Source organism: Phoca vitulina, unplaced genomic scaffold (assembly GCF_004348235.1).
Source record: "Phoca vitulina isolate PV1807 unplaced genomic scaffold, GSC_HSeal_1.0 scaffold13, whole genome shotgun sequence".
NCBI classification, from domain to species: Eukaryota; Metazoa; Chordata; class Mammalia; order Carnivora; family Phocidae; genus Phoca; species Phoca vitulina.
The window spans coordinates 35,251,447-35,275,002 of record NW_022589716.1 but is presented as its reverse complement, the minus strand read 5'-3'; the positions used below and the strand labels follow the sequence as shown (position 1 = coordinate 35,275,002).

At 41.6% G+C, this 23,556-nt stretch overlaps 1 protein-coding gene across 3 annotated transcripts in view; it reads right to left on the bottom strand.

Moving 5' to 3' along the window:
* Positions 1-6,989: 6,989 nt before the first annotated feature.
* Positions 6,990-23,556, bottom strand: part of ITPR1 (inositol 1,4,5-trisphosphate receptor type 1) — a 324,688-nt gene continuing 308,121 nt past the window's right edge. For all 3 annotated transcript variants that reach the window (XM_032411831.1, XM_032411829.1, XM_032411830.1), the window contains 2 exons: positions 15,887-16,048; positions 6,990-8,315 (listed from right to left, as the gene is read on the bottom strand). In XM_032411831.1, the coding sequence (XP_032267722.1) occupies positions 8,229-8,315; positions 15,887-16,048 (249 nt within the window). In that variant the 3' untranslated portion in view covers positions 6,990-8,228. The remainder of the gene's footprint in view (positions 8,316-15,886; positions 16,049-23,556) is intronic.

Sequence of the window (23,556 nt, the reverse complement as noted above, 5' to 3'; positions counted from 1 at the left end):
CCCTCACCCCCATTAGTTTCTAGAAATATTTTCAGTCAAGTTTACTGAGGTATAATTTACATATAGTACAATTTACTTCTTTTAGGTTGTAGTTCTTGAATTTTGAGAAGCCTGTGTAGTCATAACTACTAACACACCGAAGATCTTTCCATTATCCAATGTATTTCCCTAGTGTCCCTTTGTAATATATCCCTTTCTCATACTTCCTGTATCTGGCAACCACTGATCTGATTTCTGTCCCTGTAGTTTTGCTTTTTCGGGAATGTCATATACATGGAATGACACATTATGTAGCCTTTCAAATCTGACTTCAGTTGTTTCACGTAATGCTTTTGAGATTCATCCATGTTGTATGTATGTTCATATGTAAATGAACCATAATTCTTTGTTACCCAAAATGGCCCTCACTTCCTTCTGTTACCTAAATTGTGTTCTGTCTCTTTGCGGACAGTCTGAGAACTGCTACAGCACTCCACGGATCATGGAGGGAAGGTGTCTTTTAGTGTTGTTAGACGAGGGGCTGTGGTGGAGAGAGGAGCGTGGGAGTATGCGTGCGTCTGAATTTGCGCCTTCATGGAGACAGCACAGTCACGCGTTAACCTGTTAAAGAATTGAAAGAAGGGAGAGGTGGGGGGTCACTAGGTTAGAGGGAGCAGTGGAGTGGAAGATGGTCTTGAGTTGTGAAGCGGGGCTGTAGGAGCCAGAGGCATTCCAGTTAATCATTAGTTGTAGGATTAAATGGTCAATTAGCAGCAAAAGGAGTAGTGACTGTTCTATATGTAACACCCTTGGGGCCGCTACTAGATACTCCTTCTTTATTGAAAGACTCCTAATTGGCCTTGGCTCCAAAACCCTTGAGCAGATTAAGTGAAGATTTGCAAAGAATATTTTCCCTCCCCTCATGTATTGAACACCTTTGGCAGGAACCGTGCTAGGGACCCATGGTACAGAAATGAACTAGTGCAGCCATGACCCTTAAGAACTTTTACATTCCTTTGTGTCTCAGAATTTTTAGCTGGTACAGATTTTCCCCAAACAGGTGGGCAGGGAAGAAGGGGCGGCCTCAGCACCTTATCAGCAGGACTGCACCTTGCAGAGTGAAGCAGCGGCATCCAGACGAATGTGGATAAGATCACATGATCGGCCCTGGAATCCTAGGTCCCAGGTTCTATTTGGGCCAAACCACTTCTAAATGGATTTTTTCTTCTTTAAGATAGGAATGTATCAGGAAGGAAAAAAAAAAAGCTACTTTAAAAAGTGGTTGATCTTTGAGTTGGAAGCTAAGGACAATGGAATTATGTTTTTTGTTTGTTGGTTGGTTTGGTTTGGTGTGGTCAAGGTAAAGGGCTAATTTAGATAGGAGTGGTTGGGACCTGGGGGCTGAAATTGCTCTGCATGGTAAAGAAACAAGAAGTTTTTGTTTTTAATTGAGGCTGGAGGGAATTTTTTAATTATGCTTTTGTTTGGGCAGGAGTGGTAAGAGAGTGGGCCCAGCAGTAGGGTAGACGTGAGAAGTTGCTCCTCCAGTGGCAGAGAAGGAAGGGGGCGTGGGCTTTGATGTCTGATTCTCAATTTTAAGTTGTTTCCTATTCGCTGTTATAATCTTCCTCCCATGAAGATCTGCTTGCATGACACCCAGATGTTAATGTGTTTTGGGGACAGAGAGTAGAGCAGGCTGTGTCAGCAATAGGTGTGAAGTGAAAGAGGGCAGATGATGAGAATCAGGTTGCATTTGGGGTTTAGGATCAGAAGTGACAAGGAGTCATTAGGAACTTCTAAGCACCCTCCTTAGGATCCTCCTTAGGAGTGCTGGGCTCTCCACCGTTATGTGAGATCTGGTCTAAAATATGCATTTGCATGTTAAATGACAGATGGAATAATTTAGAACCATGCAGATGTCAGGGATAATGGGAGGTGTAAATGAGAATGTAGGTGAAAGCATTTCATAAACTGGGCACCTGGCTGGCTCAGTTGGTTAAGCATCTGCCTTCGGCTCAGGTCATGATTCTGGAGTCATGGGATCGAATCCTGCATCGGGCTCCCTGCTCAGCCGGGAGCCTGCTTCTCCCTCTGCCCTCACCCCGCTCCTGCTCTCTCTCGCTCTCAAATAATAAAAATAAATCTTAAAAAAAAAAAAGCATTTCATAAACTAAGGAAACACATCACCCTCCAGAAGATAAAACATCTTTCTATGAAGAATATTTTGAAAAGTCAGATTTGAATTCAACACTGATCACAAATATGAGAATAATTATCTGGAAGTCATAAGCTAGGATAGTTTCCTTTCTGTATAAATTCACTTCACATTGGTAATTAAGACATAGTTTGGATGTTAGAGATACAATTTTAAAAAATGACTCAATGTGACCCCAACGTGTCATGTTCAAACATGAGGATTTAGGATCCTACAGTAGTATCAGGCCCATTTGGTAGGAACAGAAAGCATCTTTGGTCATTTACTATTTGGCTGAGATTGTGGATAGGTATGAGAAAGGAAGTGATTATGTTGCAAAGAAATGGGTAAGAGCATGTATCGGATATATATATAGACACTTGACATGCTCAAGTGTCTTTAATGCTCATTATTGCCCAAAGAAGTAAGTGGTGATGTCCATTCTTTAGATGGGGTGTGACAATTATAGTGATTAAAGGACTTGCTCGAAGTCATAGCACTGAAGTGGCAGAGCTGGTACGAAGACTCTCAACCAACTTCAAGGTCCTTGTTCCTTTCATCCCACCGTGCTGCCGTGTGGGCTCTGAAGTGAGTCAATGCTTAGCCCCCAAGCCTTGTGCGCTTCTGGGCTCCTTGTCCCAGTTTCATACCAAATCTCAATTTTTGTTCTTCCAGAGAACTCGTACAGAAGGCTTCTGACAAGACTTGATGAGATGCTATAGCTGACAAGCATATGAAAAAGGATTAAATAACTTGAGTTCTGGAATGAACAGTTAAATTCCTGGATTGTTGAAAGTTCCATTCTTTACATGGGACTAACCATTTTTTGTGAGGTAATTACAGAAATGCTGGCAAACTCTTTCCATTAGTGGTTCTTGCATACAGTATGCATTTCTTATGTTGTGGGGGCTCTTTTTTTTTGTTGTTGTTCACAATTCACCTTAGGGGTTTTCTCAAACTCTGCATTCTTATTCTATAGTGGTTTTTAGCTTTCTTTTTTCTTTCCAGGCTGGGTGGATGATGCAGTTTCACTTCTAGGTGTTAGGATTCTCTTTCACACTGGTTTGTCATGACCTTAAAGTATTTTAAGTTTCTCCTTTGGTAAATTTTTCTCTCTTTAAAATGTGGTACCCCCAGTAAGCTAGAGATTTGTTTTACCAAATGAGTTTAAAATACCAGCACCTGGAGAACCCATAGTCCATAAGCATTGTTGGGAGTTGACCACATGTCAAAACCCCCTAGGGATCGACCTTTTTATTTTCTTTATTTTGGCAGGTTTTGGGGGTCCACACTTAAAGGCTAGTTATGGTTCTGAATTGTCGTTAGGTTGCAAGAATTACCAATGTGGTATATATTGCCAAAGAAGAAAAAAAAGTTATGATAATCATAATTGTCTTCATTTATAATTGCCATCATAGCTCTCCCCTGTAGATAACTGATGAGGCCTAATAGTCGTTTTGAGCTGCAACCACCCACAAAAACCACACACATGGCATTTTACTCAAAACTTTACTTTAACCACTACTTTGTGATGCAAAACTGGTGGAATTTTGGGTACTTTCTGTAAAATTGAAATCTTTATGGGGGTTTTCCAACACTCTAGTTGATTGTTAGCAAATTATCAGTATACTGAACAAGAGCAAAGTGGGGTTTGCTAATAAACACCTACTTCTGTGGTAGGATAGGATGCCAGTGATCTGTATCTGAATGTTTTCACTAGGAGGAAGCCACCCTCATTGAGAGAACAGATTCTCCTTCTGAAAAATGCAGTTAAGTAAGAAGTATTCTGTGAGATTAGTAGTTGTAAAAGAGAGATTTTAGGAGCTGCTTATCTTTGCCACAGTTTTCAGTCTTGACGAAGTATTCATATTCAGTACTTTCTAACTTGTAGATCCCTTATAAAAATAGGTTTGTAAAGAAAAGCAAATCGAGGGGCGCCTGGGTGGCTCAGATGGTTAAGCGTCTGCCTTCGGCTCAGGTCATGATCCCAGGGTCCTGGGATCGAGCCCCACATCGGGCTCCTGGCTCAGCGGGGAGCCTGCTTCTCCCTCTCCCTCTGCCTCTCTCCCTGCTCATGCTCTCTCTCTCTGTATCTCTGTGTCTCAAATGAATAAATAAAAAAAAAATTAAAAAAAAAAAAACATTAAATTAAAAAAAAAAAAAGCAAATCGATTTGCATCGTAGGACAAAGCACAATTCTCCCTAAGCACTTTCTGTGAAGGGAGAACTCTTGTGGAAAACTGATTTCTCATGAGATATTACAGTCCCATTCTGGAAGACAGGTAGTAAGTGGGAAGAATGCTCTCTGTATTTGGCTAAGTCAGGAGACCTTTGTTTATTCTGGAACTGAGTCCTTAGGCCAGTTGCTTTACCTCTCTAAGTCTCCACTTCTTTTCTTTTTTTTTCTTAATCTCTGTGCCCAACATGGGGCTCGAACTCATGACCCTGAGATCAAGAGTCGCATGCTCTACCGCCAGAGCCAGCCAAGCGCCCCTCCCTCTAAGTCTCTCGATTTCTTATCTTTGAAATGAGTTTCACTCCTCCTGCATGGTTTGGTAGATACAGCATATTGTCTCAAGAGCCTTCTGTAGGAGACCTTTGTAATATCCTGTCTTCTATAAAAGTGACTTTTATTGTCATATAATTTACACCTCCTATCAAGTACCTATTCTGTCCTTTAAAATCTGTAAAAACATTATTTTAGCAAAAACCAACTCTACTTCTAGAAGTATGTAGTTATGCCCCTTTTGTATTTAGTATTTTTGAAGGAGTAAATTTCCATCTCTGCAGCCCAGAAGTCAGCCTTAAAATAACTGTCAGAAATTTCCAGGCTATTTTTCATTCATGCATTATCATGCTCAGTAGGAGGATAGTAGACCATCCTCAGTAGGAGGATAGTAGACCATCCTCAGTAGGAGGATAGAGAAATCTAGAATTGAATTTTTAACAGGTTAATTCCTTAGTTTACTGTGAAGATCTTGATAATGTCCCACTAGCACATAAGTAAAGCTTTGTTTAGTTTGCTCTACGGCATAGACTGTTGGTTAGCTTCCAGAAATAAAGTATGCTTGCTTTATAATTTATGTTAGGAAATATTTAAACAGGATGAAAGAGCAGTTTTTACAGGACCCAAATCAAGCAATCCATTTTCAGAAAGTACAACCAAATAAAAAAATTGGCTGAGTGAAGAACAACGAAGAAGAAGCATGAACTTGGAAACAAAACAATTAAGTTGAATCAAATTTTTAAAGAATGAAATAAAAGAAGTTGTATTTTGTATGTGTGTGGGGTGAGTAGAGACAGATACAGTACTAAGAAAAATTGTATGGGATAGAATAGCATTTAAAGCTTTAGGACCCAGCAAAGAGTAGAAGCTTTCTTTGTAGGGGAAAAGAAGGTTTATCAGTACACAGTTTTATATACAGAAGTAGCAAAGGGCAAGATATTATAAATGTTAGAAAAGTGGAATGGAATTTCCCAGATCCTTTGATTTAACAAATGGTTTATTTAAGGAAATTGGTAAAATCTGGAATTTTGGATTGGTGCTACAGCAACCTTTTAAAATTAAATAAAGCCAAAAAGATTTTCTTGCATATTAGCACTCTATTACCACATTTGTTACTCAGCCTGATAATACCAGGCAACTTTGAAGGCGATGTGGACCTCTATCCTTGAAATAGAAGTGTTTGAAAAAGCAGCGTCTGGAGAAAGGTGAAATCACAATTATACATCAAAGGCTATAGAAGTTTTAACTTCAGATTTTATGTTTCAATTATACTTTGTGTTCACACCCAAACTCCCAGGGTAGGATCTGCCACATACAGGGTGGAGTGGCATTCCAATTCCATTTATTTTCTGCTGAAGCTGGCAAATTGAATGAAGATTTATATCTTAAGTGAGAGGATTCAGATGAAACATGACAAACCTGTAAACGCTACAACCTGGACATGTCAATGCAGAACTTTCCAGTGAACTGGATGGGACTGGGGAGACAAACCACACACACACTGCCACGCCGTGCTGAGCAGCACGAGAGATCAAAGAGAAACCCGAGGAGGAGCAAGTCCTCGCTGGCTCAAGCGCAGGTGGTGGGCTTCAACAGAGACGGCGCTTTTGTTTACAGGTTCAAGTGTGTGTCTATCTTGGGTTTGCCTTATTACGGAAAAATACGGAGATACACTGCATTGACTGGAAAATTATTCATTTGTTTTTTTAAGTTATCAAATTTATAACGTAGAAGCATTGGTTATGAAACTAGTCATTTAACTGGAACTCAATCCTGACCTAGTTCCCAACGTTGGGTGGTAATTATTCGTATTTACCAAAGCACAGAGAGAATCAGTGTTAAAAGAGCAAGCAGGCAGGCATTGCTTTGAGGAGGGAACAAGTTTTACTACCTTTGGATAGACGAGTCAGCTCTGTGAAACATTTTTGACAGTCTTGCTGAAGGCCTCCAACCACTGGACACGAAGGAAAACGGCAACTGTTTTATTGCAGACAGCAAGTCAGAGCCCTCGAGTCCCAGGAAAGCCCAGGAGGCCGGAGCCTCATCAGAGCCCACCCCTGACTTTCCCTCCGTGTGCCCTGGTGCTCGCTGCTCAGGACAGTCTGCTTGGCAGCCGCTCTAGAAAAATGAATGAACATCGTATTAAACACTCCCTGATCACTCGCTAATCAGGTAAGCATTTTCAGAATTAATCTGGTAACCAAACCAGTTGCACTTTAAATTGGTCCCAAGGAAAATAAGTAATTGGAACAGCTGTTAAGACACAAAGAAATGCCAAAATGAAAGCCACCAGTCTGCCACTGTATATTATTCTGCATCATTAAATATTTATTTTCATATATGCATTTACAAACTTTACTCATTTCAGAACTCTGCTTTCAGTACATTTTTAAACTTTTTTTTTGCAGAGAGATTCTCTTGTAAAATGAGATCCATGTACAAAACTAGGCAACAGATATAAAAGTTTCCTTTCATACTTTTCATCCATCAAGGAAAGAAATCATGTGACAAGGAAATAAAACCAAAACGTGGCTCTTTCACAAGAATAACATGTCAGTGTTCAACTATGAGTTCTAATGGGATAGATCATATTTCATCTTTATATGGATGTATATAGTTTAAATACTTCTTAGCTACTGTAGCATGTTGGTTCAGATGAAAAAAATCAACTCTACTGTTTGGACTAGATAATCTAGACACCATCAATTATTCATTTCTTTATCGCGTGACACCAGAATTCACCTTGGAGATGACACTGATTGGCCAGCAGTATGCATTTATTCCAAATGTTGCATAAAAAGTTCCCTTTCAAAAATTCATTAACTTCACAAGCTAAAGTCTGAGCTTCTAATTTAGCTCTCTTACTTAAAGTTTAAATGATCAGTTCAGAAGCTTAAAATTATCTTTGAAACTAAAGTTGCTTTTCTTAAAATGAATGCTGACTTGGAGCACTGTCACTATTAGACAGAGGCCCTAATGCCACCAGCAACGAGAAACAGTATCACCACAGAGAAGTATATGGTACAAAACGCCCAGGGGCCGGAAACTCACTATTCATATGATTTTGGCAGCAGCATCATTTGATATTTAACCATTTATTACATAGTATTAACACACCAGCTTCAAAGATGTGCACTCCCTTTAGGACACTCAGGAGTTACAAATTCATTGTGATTGCATAATTCGTATTGCACAGTTTTATAAAAAACATAAATACTGGCTATTCTAGTTTTAAATACAAAATACAGGTCATATACTTTTAAATCTATAATCTGGTTCAAGTGCAAATCAGGTGCTTTCTTTAGTCCTTCCAAAAAAGGCATTTTTAATATTTTTGGCACAAATGAAATTTCATCATGCCAACAATTCTAATTACAATACATATATCCAAACCTTTAGAGTAGCAATCATATACATACAGTATAAAACTGATTATTTACAAATGTACTAGGCATTAATGTCACCTTTGTGGGTGAATCAGAACTAAGTAGCCATACCCACACTAATAATAATTAGCAAAGGTACGGGAGATTCCTTTATTTCATTTGCTTATGCTGGTTGCTGTGGGTTGACATTCATATGAGGAGGATGTCCTAGAAGACCAATTCTTTGTTTCTGCTTCCTTTGTTCTGTCATCTGGAAAGTTAAAAAGTTTCATCATTAGACCCAGACACTTCCTGTACGTCAGATCATACACTGAACCATAGATTTACCTCTGTGGTTATGGTTTATACTGAAACCCACTTTCTACAAATAGTGTACCGTCACTAAATCAAACACACACAACTTCAAAAGGGACATCTTCCTAGGCAGAATGGGGAATTCTGTGACCTAGTCATGCAATGTGGCATTCAGAAGTATTGCTTGCTATTTGTTTCATAAAGAAACAAAAAAAACGGTAAAAGCACAGGATTCTTGTTTCTCAAATCCATTTCCAAATGATTTAAAGGCTCATTGGAAAATGGTGGCTTTGTGTGGTGGTGACAGCACACCAAACTATCAAGAAAAGCAGTGTGTTTAGAATCCTAGGTTTGAGAGGGACTATGTCCATGGTCTTCAGGGGGTCCTGATTTCATTACTCAATAATTCCAGAGTAATTCTGGTTTGAGAGGGAAAAAAAATGATGTAGTACCTTGAGGAAGATGAGGAATGTCCTCACATGTCACTGAGATCCAGAGTGACTAAATGTCATAATGCTTTAGGCACTCAGTGGGGTCTGTTCTTTGCCACACACAGACACAGGACTGATTAAGCTCAGGAAAGACTGGTCAAATGAAAACGTGCTTTCAAAACCCCACACAAGAGGTTACTATTCATTTGGCTGCTGAACTAAATCACTTCTTATACTGATGGGTAGCTAGCTCTGTTCTAGGTATTTTAGGGCACATTTAGTTCTCTGCATTAACATTTTCTTAACCAGTTGGTCCTAGCTCTGGATTTGATGCTGGGCATTTAAGCCAATTAAGATAAAAAGGCTATGATGAAATATATATTAGATAAAATTGTTGTCTACAAGTGGCCATAGGTCCTGCATGTAGATTTTTGGTTTCCTAAAGTCAGAGATGAATTAGGTATCCTGGTAAAAAGAACGTGGGCTTTGGAATCAGACCCATTTCCTTATGTTTCTATGTTATTTAGCTTCTCAAAGTCTGTTTCTTCACTCACACAATAAGGATGATAATTCCTATCTCACAGGTGGAGAATTGAACAGATATATGTAAACTTCTTGGGAGAGTGTCACATAGATGCTTAAATCTCAGTTTTCCCTTGGACTAATTTTTGGTACAAAATATCCTGAGAGAACATAAAACAAGAATAGCTTACCTAGGTTCAATTTTTAAAGTGGTTACTTATTCAAAACATGGCAGTTTTCTTTTAAATCAAAATACTATTTTTAGGCTCCTTTGAAGTGCCTTCTGTTAGAATTTACAAGGAGTGAATATTTCCAAAAGGTAGCTTTTTATAAAGAATTGAATTAGGATATTCCAGCTAGCCTCTGAAGTTTCCTTAGATGAATGACAAATCTTAAGTGTTACACACTACACTATATTTCACAGATTCAGCTGAGAAGAGAGAACCTAATTTGACATGTGGGATAAATGCACAATTAGATTACAGTGTAATCTGTAATTCATTAATCTTACTGCCTGATACTTCAGATACTTAGCTCAGATTTCCTCCTCCCTTCCCCAACTGACGGACACACAGATGGACACACTCACTCACTCACTCCTCCCTTGGCAGTTAACCCTGAGAGGGAATCCAGTACAACTTCACGAAGTTTAACAATCTCAAGCATTCTAATGGATTTAGGAATCCTGGGGGGGCTCAATCCCTATTGAAGGCTACTTTATTTAAATACTTTCATTTAAAGTTACTGAGGTCTTTCAGCTGTCAAAGTTGGCTATTATACCCTTTTCTGTAATTTTTCTATAAATAACTACTTGCATTTGAGATAACCTTTTATGTTTGCAAATGTTCATGCCTGTTGGTTCAATCAGCTTTTAACTTTCAATCTGTTGGCTATTCATTCTCTTAAATAGAAAAGCCTCTACACTGTATTTCCTATAACCAACAAGAGTTCAGCTGATGGCACACCTCCCTTCCCACTTCTGCAGCCATCACCTGACACCTCATTGCTGCTCCTATTCTAACTTTCTAGGTTTGCCTTTCTAAGATAATGATCACATCACCCGCCCTCCCTCCTAAACCTTCAAACTCCCTCCTCATGTAGGTTAGTGGCCATCTTCTTTTCTCAGGCAGTCCTATTCCTGGTAATTTCAAGTACCCAGTACATACCTATCTAATTTTGTTTTCTATTTCTGTAGAATAGTGGTTCTTCAACTTTGGCATAAGCCAGAATCACACAGAAGGTTTGTTAAAACAGATCAAAGGGCCCACAAACAGAGTTTCTGATTCAGTAGGCCTGGGGTAGGGCCCATGAATTTGCATTTCTAAAAAGTGAGGTTTATGTTGCTGCTCTCGGACCACATTGCTGCTCTAGAAGAACTTTTCATGGAGTCTCTCTGAAATGGGTCAAAGATCACTTCAGGTGTACTTTCATATTCTTGAACACAAAGTATTTTGGGTACATATATCAATCATTTTTCTCAAACAAGATATTGGAGAAGATTATAGCTGAGCACAGTAGAGGCACACACATTTCTCTGAATTCTGTTTTCATCAACCCTGGCCTTTTAGAATAGCTGTGATTTAAGTGACTAATAAGTGAGAAGGAATAGGGCAACTGCTAAAGGACTTGGCTCTTTTGACAGTTATGATTATGATTATAAGGAAACAAAAGCCGTAAAGCCTAAATCTGGCCTGTAAAAACTCAAGGTCAACACTGTGGTCAACACTGTGGCCAGTTAGGTTTCCCTGGCCCACTAGTGCACGGTCTCACATAACTTCTGGCTTTATGGGCTCAATTCTACCTACTTACCTATCTACATAATTCACACACAAACTGTGTATAAAATATGCGTGTGTGTGTATAAATTCTTATTTAAAGTGTATTACCTGTTGCTGTTACCTTTATCAAAGCAAATAAATATAATGACCAAAGTGAATCTTTATATTCTCACATAGTATTCTCTGGACATTTGAAACAAAACTGACTCAAAAAGATCCATCAGATTCTGATCTAAGGTAACTATATTCAAAATATGAATACTGAAAAATCTGTTTCATTTAAAATCCTCAAAATTCCCATTTAACTAAAGGATAAACATTTGAAGCAGTACTCTTCTTCCTATCTCTATGAATATAAAAACTAGCTTGAATGTTAGCATTCCTTCTTTTGACTCAGTCTAAATAAGAAGCAAAGAATATTGTAGCTTCACAAATCAGATGCAGCCAAACGTTGGAAAGATCTTTTACGACAACGCTAAGGGTAGAGAGCACATGAGCACATTTCACCTCCCAGCACTGGCCTCAATGACAGAAGGCTGGCAAAGGAAGGACCGCTCAGCAGCAGCACAGGGATGCCACGATCTGGTTTCTAATGGATCAAGAGTCCGAAAAACTGCTTTCCTGTCACAGCAAGGTCTTGGTTACTCAGATTCTAAACAGCTGGGAAACTCTAAAATCAGCCATGTTTCTAACAATGAGCCTAAAATACTAAGAAAAAAACCCAACACAACTCTCAGACACACTTATGTTGATTTAATGTCAACGTACAGATACTTGTTCACACTCTGAGCTGATCCCTAATACTCTTCCTCTGTTTCACCTGGTAGACTCTTCCTCAAACTCTGAACTCAAGCTCTTGCAGTACCACCTCTGAGGCTTCTGTGGCATAATGAATTCTCTCCCAGAGATCAAGTTGACTGAATTGCTTTCCTTCTTTCCCAGTCTGTTCATACCTCCATTACATACTTACAGGGTTGAATTCTCAGTTAACAGTTTACTGATTTGTTTCCCACTCTAGCCTGTTAGGTGTAGAAAGAGAACAGGTTCTATTTACCTTTGTAACCCCGGTCCTAGGGCTGCACCTTGCACATCCGATTTCACAAGTGGTGGTTCAAAGAATGAACTGAATTAACCAGAACATAGTGCCGTTCCTGGAGCATGCCATGTGTTCTCATGCCTTTGCTCATGCTGATTCCTCTCCTGGGATGCCCCCTGCTGCATTCTCTGCCAGCTCAGAAGTCACCTACTTGTACAGGCTCTAGTCCTTCCTTACTCCAAGCCACACACAGGACTAAATGCCTCCTTCTCTGTGCTCCCATCAAGCGGTCTTCATGTCTTGAGTGGGTTGTACAACTTTCCACACTGTATCATACTGTCAGAGGTCTATATTCCTGTCTTTCTTGCTAGATTATGGGACCCTAGAGGGCAGTGGTTACCTTAGTCCCCCTTTGAGGTTCCAGAACAGGGTAAGGAACAGAGGCACTCATTCCATTTTCCAACTGTAGGCAATTATTCTAATCTAATCTAATTATTCTAATCTTTTGTTATTCCTCCCTTCCTTAAGCAGTTAATGTTCACAAGATAACTATCTTGCATGAAAAGTGCCAAACAGGAACATGCTAATGTGATCTGAATTTTCAAGCACTGTTCGTATTCCTAACACATAAGGGTTACTGTCCCATAGGAAGCCAGTCACATTTTCAATGAAGTGAAGCCTCTTCGATATTTGCTCTTTTGCATTATGAAGAAAACATGCAAAAAAATGTAGGTTCTTACATCAGTTCCCCTCCTTGGAATAAAAATGTTAAGAGAATCGCATTTAGTATTCGGGATCTCTTGGGAGGGGAAACTTCAAGATGAGATGCATCATTAACACTTAGAATAGCAATTCTTATCAACTGTTCTTGGCAGTAGTAGGAAAAGTGACACCACCAACCAGGTTTTTAACTTTGATCCTTCACAAGAACTTTTTCTCCTCAAATTGGTATTTTAAAAGAAAACAACTACCAAAGAGGTCAATAGCAGTACAGATTAAAACCAAAGACATTCACATTTATAAACTATCATTGCTCCATTATGCTGCTTTTTGGACCAGAAGATCGAAAAAAATAGCTCAGTGATGAAGCAATTTTTGTGTTTCCCAGCACTTTTACCAGTGAATGGTATTCTTTCATAGCAGTTTTAGAAACAGAGTTTCTTGCTCACTATAATCATTTCTAGGCTTTTATTTTTTAATTCAAAAAATTTTTTTCTTCAGAGGGCGGGAATTCTTACAATTGCCATTTAAGAACCAGCAACTCTAACATATCTGCATGATTTTTTATGCAGAACAATTTAAAAAATTTTTATGATTGCTATTACACCAAATTTAATAAAATTCTTCCAAATTTTCAGTACGTTGATTCTTAAACAAATGGCCTTAAAGGTTTGTTAAAAGTTACATAATCAAAAGAAAATGTTGATTAATTCCTTTGGAAAGAAACACATTTCCCCAATAAAAGCAGCTGTGCTGAATTTTTCCTGAGCACCTTAAAACCTAAGCAGATCAATCCTGGTAAGCACTTGAGAATATATTACTGGTTTCCTCATACTTCTTTTTAGCTTATAGTGTCTTCCAAGAAAAAATGGTTCATATGCATTCATAGGGGAAGGGCTTTCGGTCCAACTGCCAACGTTAAGACAAAAAATATTAAAAGGGCCCAAACCAAGCAGTTTAAACCATACTGGCTTTAATGTCACTTAATGAACCCTAGTCCCTATGTAATGAAGTTTTACGTATTTTGTTTAAGCCGAAATTTAGGCTTAATGGAAACAATTCTACCTTAGATTTTAAAAATGCCAAGTTTCTACTATGCATAGCTACGTAAAATGGCCGTGAAGGTATCCTCCACAGCACTCAAGTGTGGGAGGCAACTTTGGAAACTTTAAGGCTCTTCTAAAAAAAAAAATTTGTAAGAATTTAAACAGCCAACCTGAAAGGCAAACTGGGTACGGTGACAAAACAAATGAAAACAAAAATACGACATACAAAAATCAAACCCACATGGGAGAATCAGGAGTTGCAGCCCTGGCACTGTCCAAGAGAGTTCTGGAAGCTTCCTAGGAGTCTTCTGTGCACCCCGGTACCCTCATCAATACAATGAGGGAGTGAGGCGGGAGGACCTCTGTGGTCCTGGATGCCCTCCTGCACCTCGGAAGCCCCCCGCGAATTCCTCAGCTCACCTCGCTCCTGTAACCATTTTAACGGGAGCTCAACAGTTCCTTTATTGAACTCTGTCTTAGATCAGTTTCTGGAAGGTTTTTGAAAACCTCATATTTGACTAAGCTTCTTGTCGCCACAGCCCTCTCCAAAGGGAGATGGTAACTAAGGCGTTGCTGGACGTGGTAAGAAGTCCCCCCGGCTCCGCAGAGGGGCGCATGGAAGCCGCGGCAGCAGTGCTCCGCAAGCCGTTCAGTTCTCTGGAACATTTGTCAAGTGTGTCACAGAAGGGTACAGAGTTAATAAAATAAGAAGCAAAGCAATCTAGTTAGATTCTCATTAGTTTTACTCATTTAGGTTATTCACTTCAGGTGGCCACCAAGCTCAGCGCTAGAGACAGCCTTCATAAATAAGCCTTGCGGTTGTCCTTAGTCTCTTTTATTTGCATCTTAACACAAGTCAAAGAAAAGAACTTGGAGGCCAAATGGTATATCTGGGCGCATAGTTTGTAATAATTTAGTTGGAAAAGAAATATAATTCAAAGTAGGATCGTTACAATTGCTCTACAGACCGTCGCCAAGAAGAGTTTATTCTAGATGGGGTGTTCACTGGCTGTGTGCCTACGAGTAAAAAATCACCTGTGGGTACACCTTGCCACTTACCTCCAAGGCAGCCTTGCCTGACAACTTTGGCTGTGCAAAATTTATAATCTTGTCTACGGAGTTGATTAAAAAACTTTCAGAAACCATCCAGCCTGCTGACCTGTTCCCACGTCTGTGCCGGATTATCCTGTCAGCTTGGCATAGCAGCTGCTCACCACCCCCCCCCGACACAGCGGCATCCTGTCACCACATAACCACCCGGTGACTGTTCATTTTAAGGGGATCAGAAGGAGGAAAAAAGTACATAGGGTTTGCTACAAACCTACCCCTCTCCTTAACTTTCTTCAAGGGGCAAGTGTTCACCTTAGGGACAGGGAGCAGGATGGAGCGGTACTTTGTAGACTGTTATGCGCTGTGGGAGCAGGGATAGGTCTAGATTGTTCGTGGCTTCATCCCCAGCACCTGGCATAATGCCTGGACTACGATGGCCACTCAGTAAGGATTTGGCCAATGAATGAACCAAAAGGAGCTTTCCCACAAGTATGGTTTATCCTGGGATGCTGAATTTAAGTATCTTGAGTGAAGGGTTGATAGATTTGAGGGCCAGAAAGCAGAACTAGAAACAGCTTTTATTCTGTCAGTAAGTAAAGTAAAAAGAGTATGGCTTTACAGGTCATGTTTTCTGTACAGCACTTCACTGAAGTCATTTGCACTCTCCCATTTTCTGGTTTTGTTTTTCCTATTAAAGCCTTGTACTAGCACTGCAAGTAGTGTTATGGGCTTATCCTGTAAAAGGGCAGTGAAGGAGGGCTGGAGGGGAAACGGGCAGACTAGGCGAATTTGTTCTCTGTGCCCCGGGTTCCTTTTCTACATCCACGTGATGGAAACGTCAGCATTTTAACATGAGCACTACTGATTTTGCCTCAGCAAATTTGGTGTGTCTGGTAGTGGTGTGTGTGTGTGTTTAGGGGGCAGATGGGGTCTCTTTTCTTTACCTGATCCTTTAATTCCGACAGCTGGCCGGAAAGGTTAGTGACCAGCTTCATGGTGGACTCCAGCTTCTCCTGCAGGTTCCTCAGCTCATTCTGCTCTCCTTCAGAGTCGCTGCTGACCAAGGACATGGCTCTCATCCTGGGGAACCAGTCAAGGTTTCTTTCCTAGAATCCACATTAAAAAAAAAAGTCATTTCTAGGAGTAGAGACAAGAAAGGCAATCCTACCATGCTATCTTTTCTTTGTGACATCTTTCATAAGGCTATCTCTGTTGTTACAGAATTAATGTGCTGTGCCTTTTAAAAAAACAGTAAATATCTTTCTAAATTGATAATCTTTTTTTTTTTAAGATTTATTTGTCAGAGCGTGCACAAGCAGGGGGAGTGGCAGGCAGAGGGAGAAGCAGGCTCCCCGCTGAGCAGGAAGCCCGATGCGGGACTCGATCCCAGGACCCTGGGATCATGACCTGAGCCCAAGGCAGACGCTTAACCGGCTGAGCCACCCAGGTGCCCCTTAATTGAATATCATTGAACTCTCTCAATTCTTAGAAGTCACTTTCGACCTAAATACAGTGCGGGGTGGGGGTGGGGGCGCGCCTGGGTGGCTCAGTCAGTTAAGATTCTGGCTCTTGGTTTCCACTTAGGTCATGATCCTGGGGTCCTAAGATCCAGCCCCATGTTGGGCTCTGTGCTCAGCGAAGAGTCTGCTTGAGATTCTCTCCCTCTTCCCCTCTCCCTCCTCCCTGCTCAGGTGCTCGCTCGCTCTCAAAAATAAATACATGAAATCTTAAAAAAAAATAAAAAAAACAAAAAAACTAAATACAGGGGAAAAGGTAGGTTTCCGAACAACTTCCCTAATCTGTAAATAGGAATGCAGCCACTGCATTACAGGGCTAATGAGTGGTGGGTGGTAAAATATATAGAACATGAAATTTTCCATTGAAGTCGTTTTTAGCTGTACAGCTCAGTGGCATGAAGTGCATTCACACTGTTGTGTAACCATCGCCACCCTCTACACCTCGGGAACTTTGTTCATCTTCCCCATCTGAAACTCCATCCCCATTCAACACTAACTCTCTCACCCCTGCCAACCATCATTTTATTTGCTGTCTCTATGAATCCGACTGCTCTAGATACCTCATACTGTGCTGTGTATTTTTAAAAGCATTATACTTGGAAAATCATTTGCAAACACTCTGGAAGTGAAATGAATTTTGAGATCCCAAGTGTTCTGGCATTTACCGGATATGCGTATGTGCGCTTTCACTTGGTAGGGGAGTGTCAAGAGGCTGAAAATGGGGAATGGGCTTCTTGTTCAGTTTCCCTCGTCGTCAGCTTATGGAAATTACTGCTCTATTCTTGTTTCCTTTTCCTTCCAGCTTGACATCGTTCATAGGTGCCATTAGTTGGTATAAGAAAGGCCCATTCAGTCTCCATCCTTTCTTTTGTTATCTACAGCTTATACCTGAAAACAGTTTTTCTCACCACTGGTTAACCAATGGGCCAAGATTCCTCCTCCCACCTCTCTTCCTTGTGCCCACATATGCCTTTCTCCTAAAAAGTATGCATCATAGATAAGTTCTGTACAGGGAGGCAGGAATGAATAGTAAAAGCTAATCAGCACAAGATAAGGGGAAAAAATGGACTCAAATCCACATCTATCTGGTGTCATTTCTGACTGGGACCATTTTGATCTCATCAAGATAAACCGTAATTGACATTCTAACACAAATCTTGCCCGTCCCCTCACTCTCTGCTAGTACACACCGCACCACACACACACACACACACACACACTCTCACACACTCTATTATTGCTACTTTGTGTACACCAGAGGTCAGCAGAATTTTTCTGTATAGTAAATATTTTCTGATAGTAAATATCTTTGGCTTTGTGGACCATATGGTCTGTCACAATGACTCTGCTACTGTATCCTGAAAACAGCCACAGGCAATACATAAATGAATGAGTGTAGCTGTAAATAAAACTTTATTTACAAATGCTGGTGGCGGCAGGCTGGGTTTGGCCCATAGGCTGGAGTTTTGGCAACTGTCATACCATAGAAGGCATCAACATACAAAATTGAATCAGATACAAAATCCCACAAGACATGTCTAAATGTTAAAAAGCAACCAAGACAGTCTAGCAATATTGAAGCCAAATGAGAACTAGTTGAAAAATATTACAGGAGCGCTTGGGTGGCTCAGTCATTTAAGCGTTTGCCTTTGGCTAGGGTCATGATCCCAGAGTCCTGGGATCCAGCCCTGCATTGGGCTCCCTGCTCAGCGGGGAGCCTGTTTCTCCCTCTCCCTCTGCCTGCTGCTCCCCCTGCTTGTGCTCTCTCTGTCAAATAAGTAAGTAAAATCTTAAAAAAAAATTACAAAGAAGGCAGACCACACTGGCAACACGACATCACACCTACTTTAGAGTGTTGGCTTAAAACATCTGGGGAATCTGGTAAGTAGGAACTCACGAGCCCTTCAGCATCATGAGTGCAGAAACCACCTTCGTGTAGTAACCAGAACACAGTAGACACTTGATAAATATTTGTGGAAGGGAGGAATGATAAACCATCTCTATTTCCTGCATGGGCCCTCAGAGCAAATGCTGAAATGGTGAACCTCAGTTGCTTAGAATGACTACCAGAGGAGAAAATGATGATCTCTACCTTCCTGTACCAAATACCCTGTGATCAGCACTTCACATGTAACTTAATGTTAGCCTATATTCATTTTCATCAATTTCCCACCACAGTACAACAGGCAAAAAGACCATTCAATAAAATATCCCATTTCAAAGATGACCGCCTAAAAATCTAAGGTGTTTCCATGTCTGTAATCGGTTTTCTGCACTGTGTCTACAGCAAAGCAGAGGAAGAGAGCAGACATTTAAAAACATTTAAGCTTGGCAGTGCTGCTGGAAGGCAGCTAAGGTAGCCTGCCACTGCTCCTGGGTCAGTCCTTCAGACATAGTCACACCCTCCCATCAAAGAAACATCCCATGTTCAGTGTCTGTCCAACTCTAAGGGAGGGATGAACCTAACTGTTCAGAAGAGGGCGCCCCCAGGGATGGGTGGCTGGGGGTTACTTACTTGCACTGGGGCGAAGCAGCCCGTGTTGGGAGGAGAGAGGGTGTGGGCTGGGCTGATGAAACTGTGAGCCTTTGCAAAGCACGAATGCAGTAGGATCACAGAGCACAGGACGGGACCGGCAATCAGAGGCCTCACCTGTCCACAGGGACTGCTAGCAAATTTTGCAGACTGACACCCCCCCCCCCCCCCCCCAACCCACCCAGGAGAACAACTTGAAGAGGAAAGACCCAACGTCCTATTTACACTGTCAGACTCAGAGGAGCAGACACCATCGATTGGGATGTGACAGAATGTCATGCCAAGAAGGAGTTTAGAGATCACGGTCACAGTTGTATCTGTAGTGCAGAAAACTGAGCCTTGAAAAGGAAAGTCACTTGTCCTGAGGAGGGACCTAACAAATTCCTATGTTTTACAGGGCACCCTGACAAATATCTGGTGCTAATGAATTGTAAACTGCTATTATTGAGTATATTTTGGGGTGAAATATTTGCTAATTCTTTGGATTCAAATCAAAAGTATAAGCATTTTGGCTCCCTGGAAGGAAATATTTTAAAAATATAACATATATTCAACATCTGCTTCAGGGGCACTTCCCTTATGTGCATGGTGTGTGTGTGTGAGAGAGAGAGAGAGACACGGTTGCTGCCTCCTGGACTTCTTTCAAGTGGAAATGGCCTTCAGACCTAAGTGTGAGATAGGGTTCCTGCCATCACAGCACTTGTTGTTTAGTTAATGAGAGTGGACACACACATTAAAAAAGAACGGTAGAAAGCAGGCTGTGCTCTGTCAAATGAGTGGCAGAGAGTAGGGCCAAAGTCAGAATTGACTGGCAGTGAGGACGACTGGCCATGGCCCTGAAGGAGAGTCAGTGCTTGGCCAAACTAAAGGCAAGCATGAGGGCATTCTCAACCAAGTGGGGCCAGCACAGGGAGGAAACCAGTTTGGCTGGAGTGGGGGATGAGGGCCTACAGGTACGGGCAGCTTAGACTGTAGAATCCTGTAAAAGGATTGAAGTGTGGGATAGACCGGCGCAGGAAATCGCACAGAATGAAGAGGGCCGGGGTCAGGGGGCTGGCCGAGGGAAGGAGGAGGCGAGGGGTGACCTGGAGTCCCTGTGGGCCTGCCTGATGAGATGCAGGGAGAGAGACATGTGCAAGCCACTTTAGTGGGTAGGGTAACGAGGACTCACCTGAAGCTACCTCACTACGGACATGGGAAACTGCCTCATCGGGTTAGAGAATGCATCTGAAGTCTAGCTCTAGCTAGTCTAGCTCTCAAATCTTGCAATGTTCCTTTGCTTAGCAAACCCCCCATAAAATAGAAAACACAGATTTCCAAATAGAGTTGACATTAATGAAGTCTTCAAAAGAATACAGAAAACTGATGCAAGAGTCTGCACACAGCTTAAAGCTCAAGCAACAGTTTCTTTTCCGTATTCCAACAGCAAGTGACCAAATGACTACAGATTAAAAGAAGTTTTCCGTGGCAGGTTCCCACCTTCTTTCATGATATATTTGATTCCTGGACTCCTATGGAAGGATTTCAGAAAGGTCTTTGGACAAATGCAAAAGGCACAGATTTCACTTAACTGTTTACTGAACATTTATAACTTCCGTGCCCGGCCTAGGGCTGAGGGTCTCAAGACCAGGTCCCTGGCCCCGAGGTGCTTTAGCACACAGACTGCAGTCAGGGGGCAGGTCTTGGGGCATGGTCCGTCACTTCTGAGGGACTCCCAGGTTGTGACTGCCTAACGAGGACCTGCTGGATGAATGAATGAGGTCTGCCGGGATCAGGATGGCCGATACTGGCGTCCATGCTCCTCATCTCCATGGCTAAGAAGGTGCACTCGGATCCCCTTTCTTTTTGCTTTATTTGTGCTTCTGTGCATGAGATACCTGTAATCCTGGGGCAGGAAGGCCTGGCCCGGGGGTCCATAACACCACAGACAGAAAATAAGGCATCTTTTTTAGAATGTCCATTTCATTCAATGGTAAATTACTAAAAATACTTTTATATTAAACTCAAAATAGGCCCTACAACAGAACATGAAATTGAATCAAATTTAAAAAATAAAATCCAAGATTTAAAAGAAATGTCATATTGGCCCGAGGCTGCTTTGGGCCACGTACCCTGATCCTAGGGATAAACCTTCATTCTCCAGCTCAGGAGGGCCCTTCAGTGCAGAGCTGGGAAAGGCTTTCTGGTCTAGATCTTTACCGGCTATCACCATACAGGTTTTCTCTCAATGCTTTCCTCCGACTCTAATATTTAACAATGTGAGCTAAAGTGGGGGAATCCCACTAAAATCCTAAGCCGTAGGAAACCAGCTCAACTGCAGAAATCAAGTACTTTGGATGGCATGTATTATTAGCTTTTCTGCGCTGAGGTAGGTAAATCCCCAAATCTGAGATCCTCGGTGTTGCCAGTATTTTAATTAAATAATCATCCTGAGCTGTTAAGTCAAATCTCAAATTACCAAGGAGTACCTAGTGGTTAAAATTAATTAGCAGTTCTAGCCAAACTGTTCTCTCAGCTTCCATTTGATTTTGCACCCTGCACAGGAGAAGCTCTGATGCAGAATATAAGGTTGCTTACCGACAGGATCCCCCCTCTAGAGAATCTACATCTTGAAGGGAAGATGTTTAGACTCTCCCAATTACTAGGACAGGAGCAGAGAGAACACCTGAGTCCAGTTCCTTTGTACTTAACTCAGACTTTCATAGGAAAGGCTGTGCTTGCTTGAGTGCTGCAGGACGCAGTGAAGCCTCTGCACACGGTCCTCCAGCCGATCAGAGCCTGCAGGTCTACAAGTGTCTGCAGAATCCTGCCTTTATGTGTACTGAAGATCAGAAACATGTCTCAGTGTCTCGGCTTCCGCATTTTTTGAGAAAACCATCTTCAACTATGGCATTCTGTCTATACATGAGCCCAGCGTGTGTGTGCGTGTGTGTGCGCGCGCGCGTGCGTGTGCTCAGGGAGGTGGTGGTGGGGGCGGCTGTGGGTTCACCGAGCGTCTGTCAGTAGCATCTGTCACTCTGGGTCTGAGACATCCCTCTGAGCTTCTCTGGCTCCCCTTGCTGCTGGCACGTCGCATACCAATGTCATTAGGCACTGTCTGCCCCGGTCCTCCTGCAATCCAGCCAGTGCACTTCCCGTCACAGCAAGCGCTTCCTCTGTCAGAGCAGACAAACCGACTGAAGCCACAGCCGGAAGCAGGCTGACCACAAGTGCTAAAGTTCTGGTTAGTTCTTTTCTAGGTAAAGTTGGAAAAGTCCCTGCAAAGGCAAACATTGAAGTTTTAGACACGGGGGCGGTACTGACCTCTTGAAATGTCCTTGACTGGAAAGAAGGAGGGTGTGTGTGTGTGAGTGAGAGACAGAGAGACAGAGACAGAGAGGAGGAGGAGCGGAAGTTGGATTGTATGATGCAAATGCTAATCATTCTGAGAAGAGGTTTTTTTTCTTCTTCCCAGGTTCAACTGAAGAGGCTGTTCTAAGAAAGATGACTGAGGTAATCAATCACCTTCCTCAGAGAAAGTCCGCTCAGGTAGAATTTTGTTTACCATGTAAACAATGGAACATTTATTGCCGAATCCCTTGTTCCTTTTTAGCCAGGCTAGAGAATTTAGATTTCTTGGTGGGGGGGCATGAGGGTAAAAGAAATGGTCATGGGAGAGAAGCTGGGTCCTGGAGAAAGAGACCTGTGGCTTCTTGATCCTTCATAGCCCCCTCTGAGGAGAATCAAAAAGGTAAAGACTGTCCCTTCGACTCAGATGGTGAGTGTGTTTCTCATTTTACCAAGCGGGATGACAAACCAGGTTTTCCCAGAAAGCCTGGGGACACACAGGGGATAGGAATGACTAGAGAAGGGAGGGAAGCAGGGGAGGACTGAAGATCATCCTTAACTTTCCAAAAGCAGGAATATAGGACACTTAATAAACTTTAAATTACTTGCCCCTTTTATGGACAGGGGTGATTATTTTTACTGAAGAGGACTAAAATAATTCATTTTTAGAGCTCACTTTTGTAAGATCACAGCAAAAAACAAAACCCAGAATCTGTTGCTTTGGGTGAAAAACGGTGACAATGATCTTTAACTATGCTCAATGATTCTAAAATTGCTGTTTATAGGAAATATTATACATTAAAAACAACTACACTAAAAAATGGATCCCAGCTATGGACACAGTCAAGAGATCAGGGGTTGGGGAGAGGGAGGGATGAACAGGCGGAGCACAGAGAATTTTTAGAGCAGTTAAACGATTCTGTTTGCTGCTGTGATGGGCATACACGTCATTATACATTTGTTAAAACCTATAGAAGGTGCACCACCAAGAGTGAACCCCAATGGAAACTCTGATCTGTAGTTAATAGTAATGTGTCATATTGGTTCATCAATTGAAACAAATACAGCGCAGTAATAAAAAATGTTAATAATAGGGGAAACTCTGTGTGTGTGGGGGGGTGAGGTGGGGAGGGAGTAGTATACGGGAACTCTGTGCTTTCTGCTCTGTTTTCATGTAAACCAAAAACTGCTATAAAAAATAAAGTTCATTAAAAACAATGGCTCCCACACCCGGAAT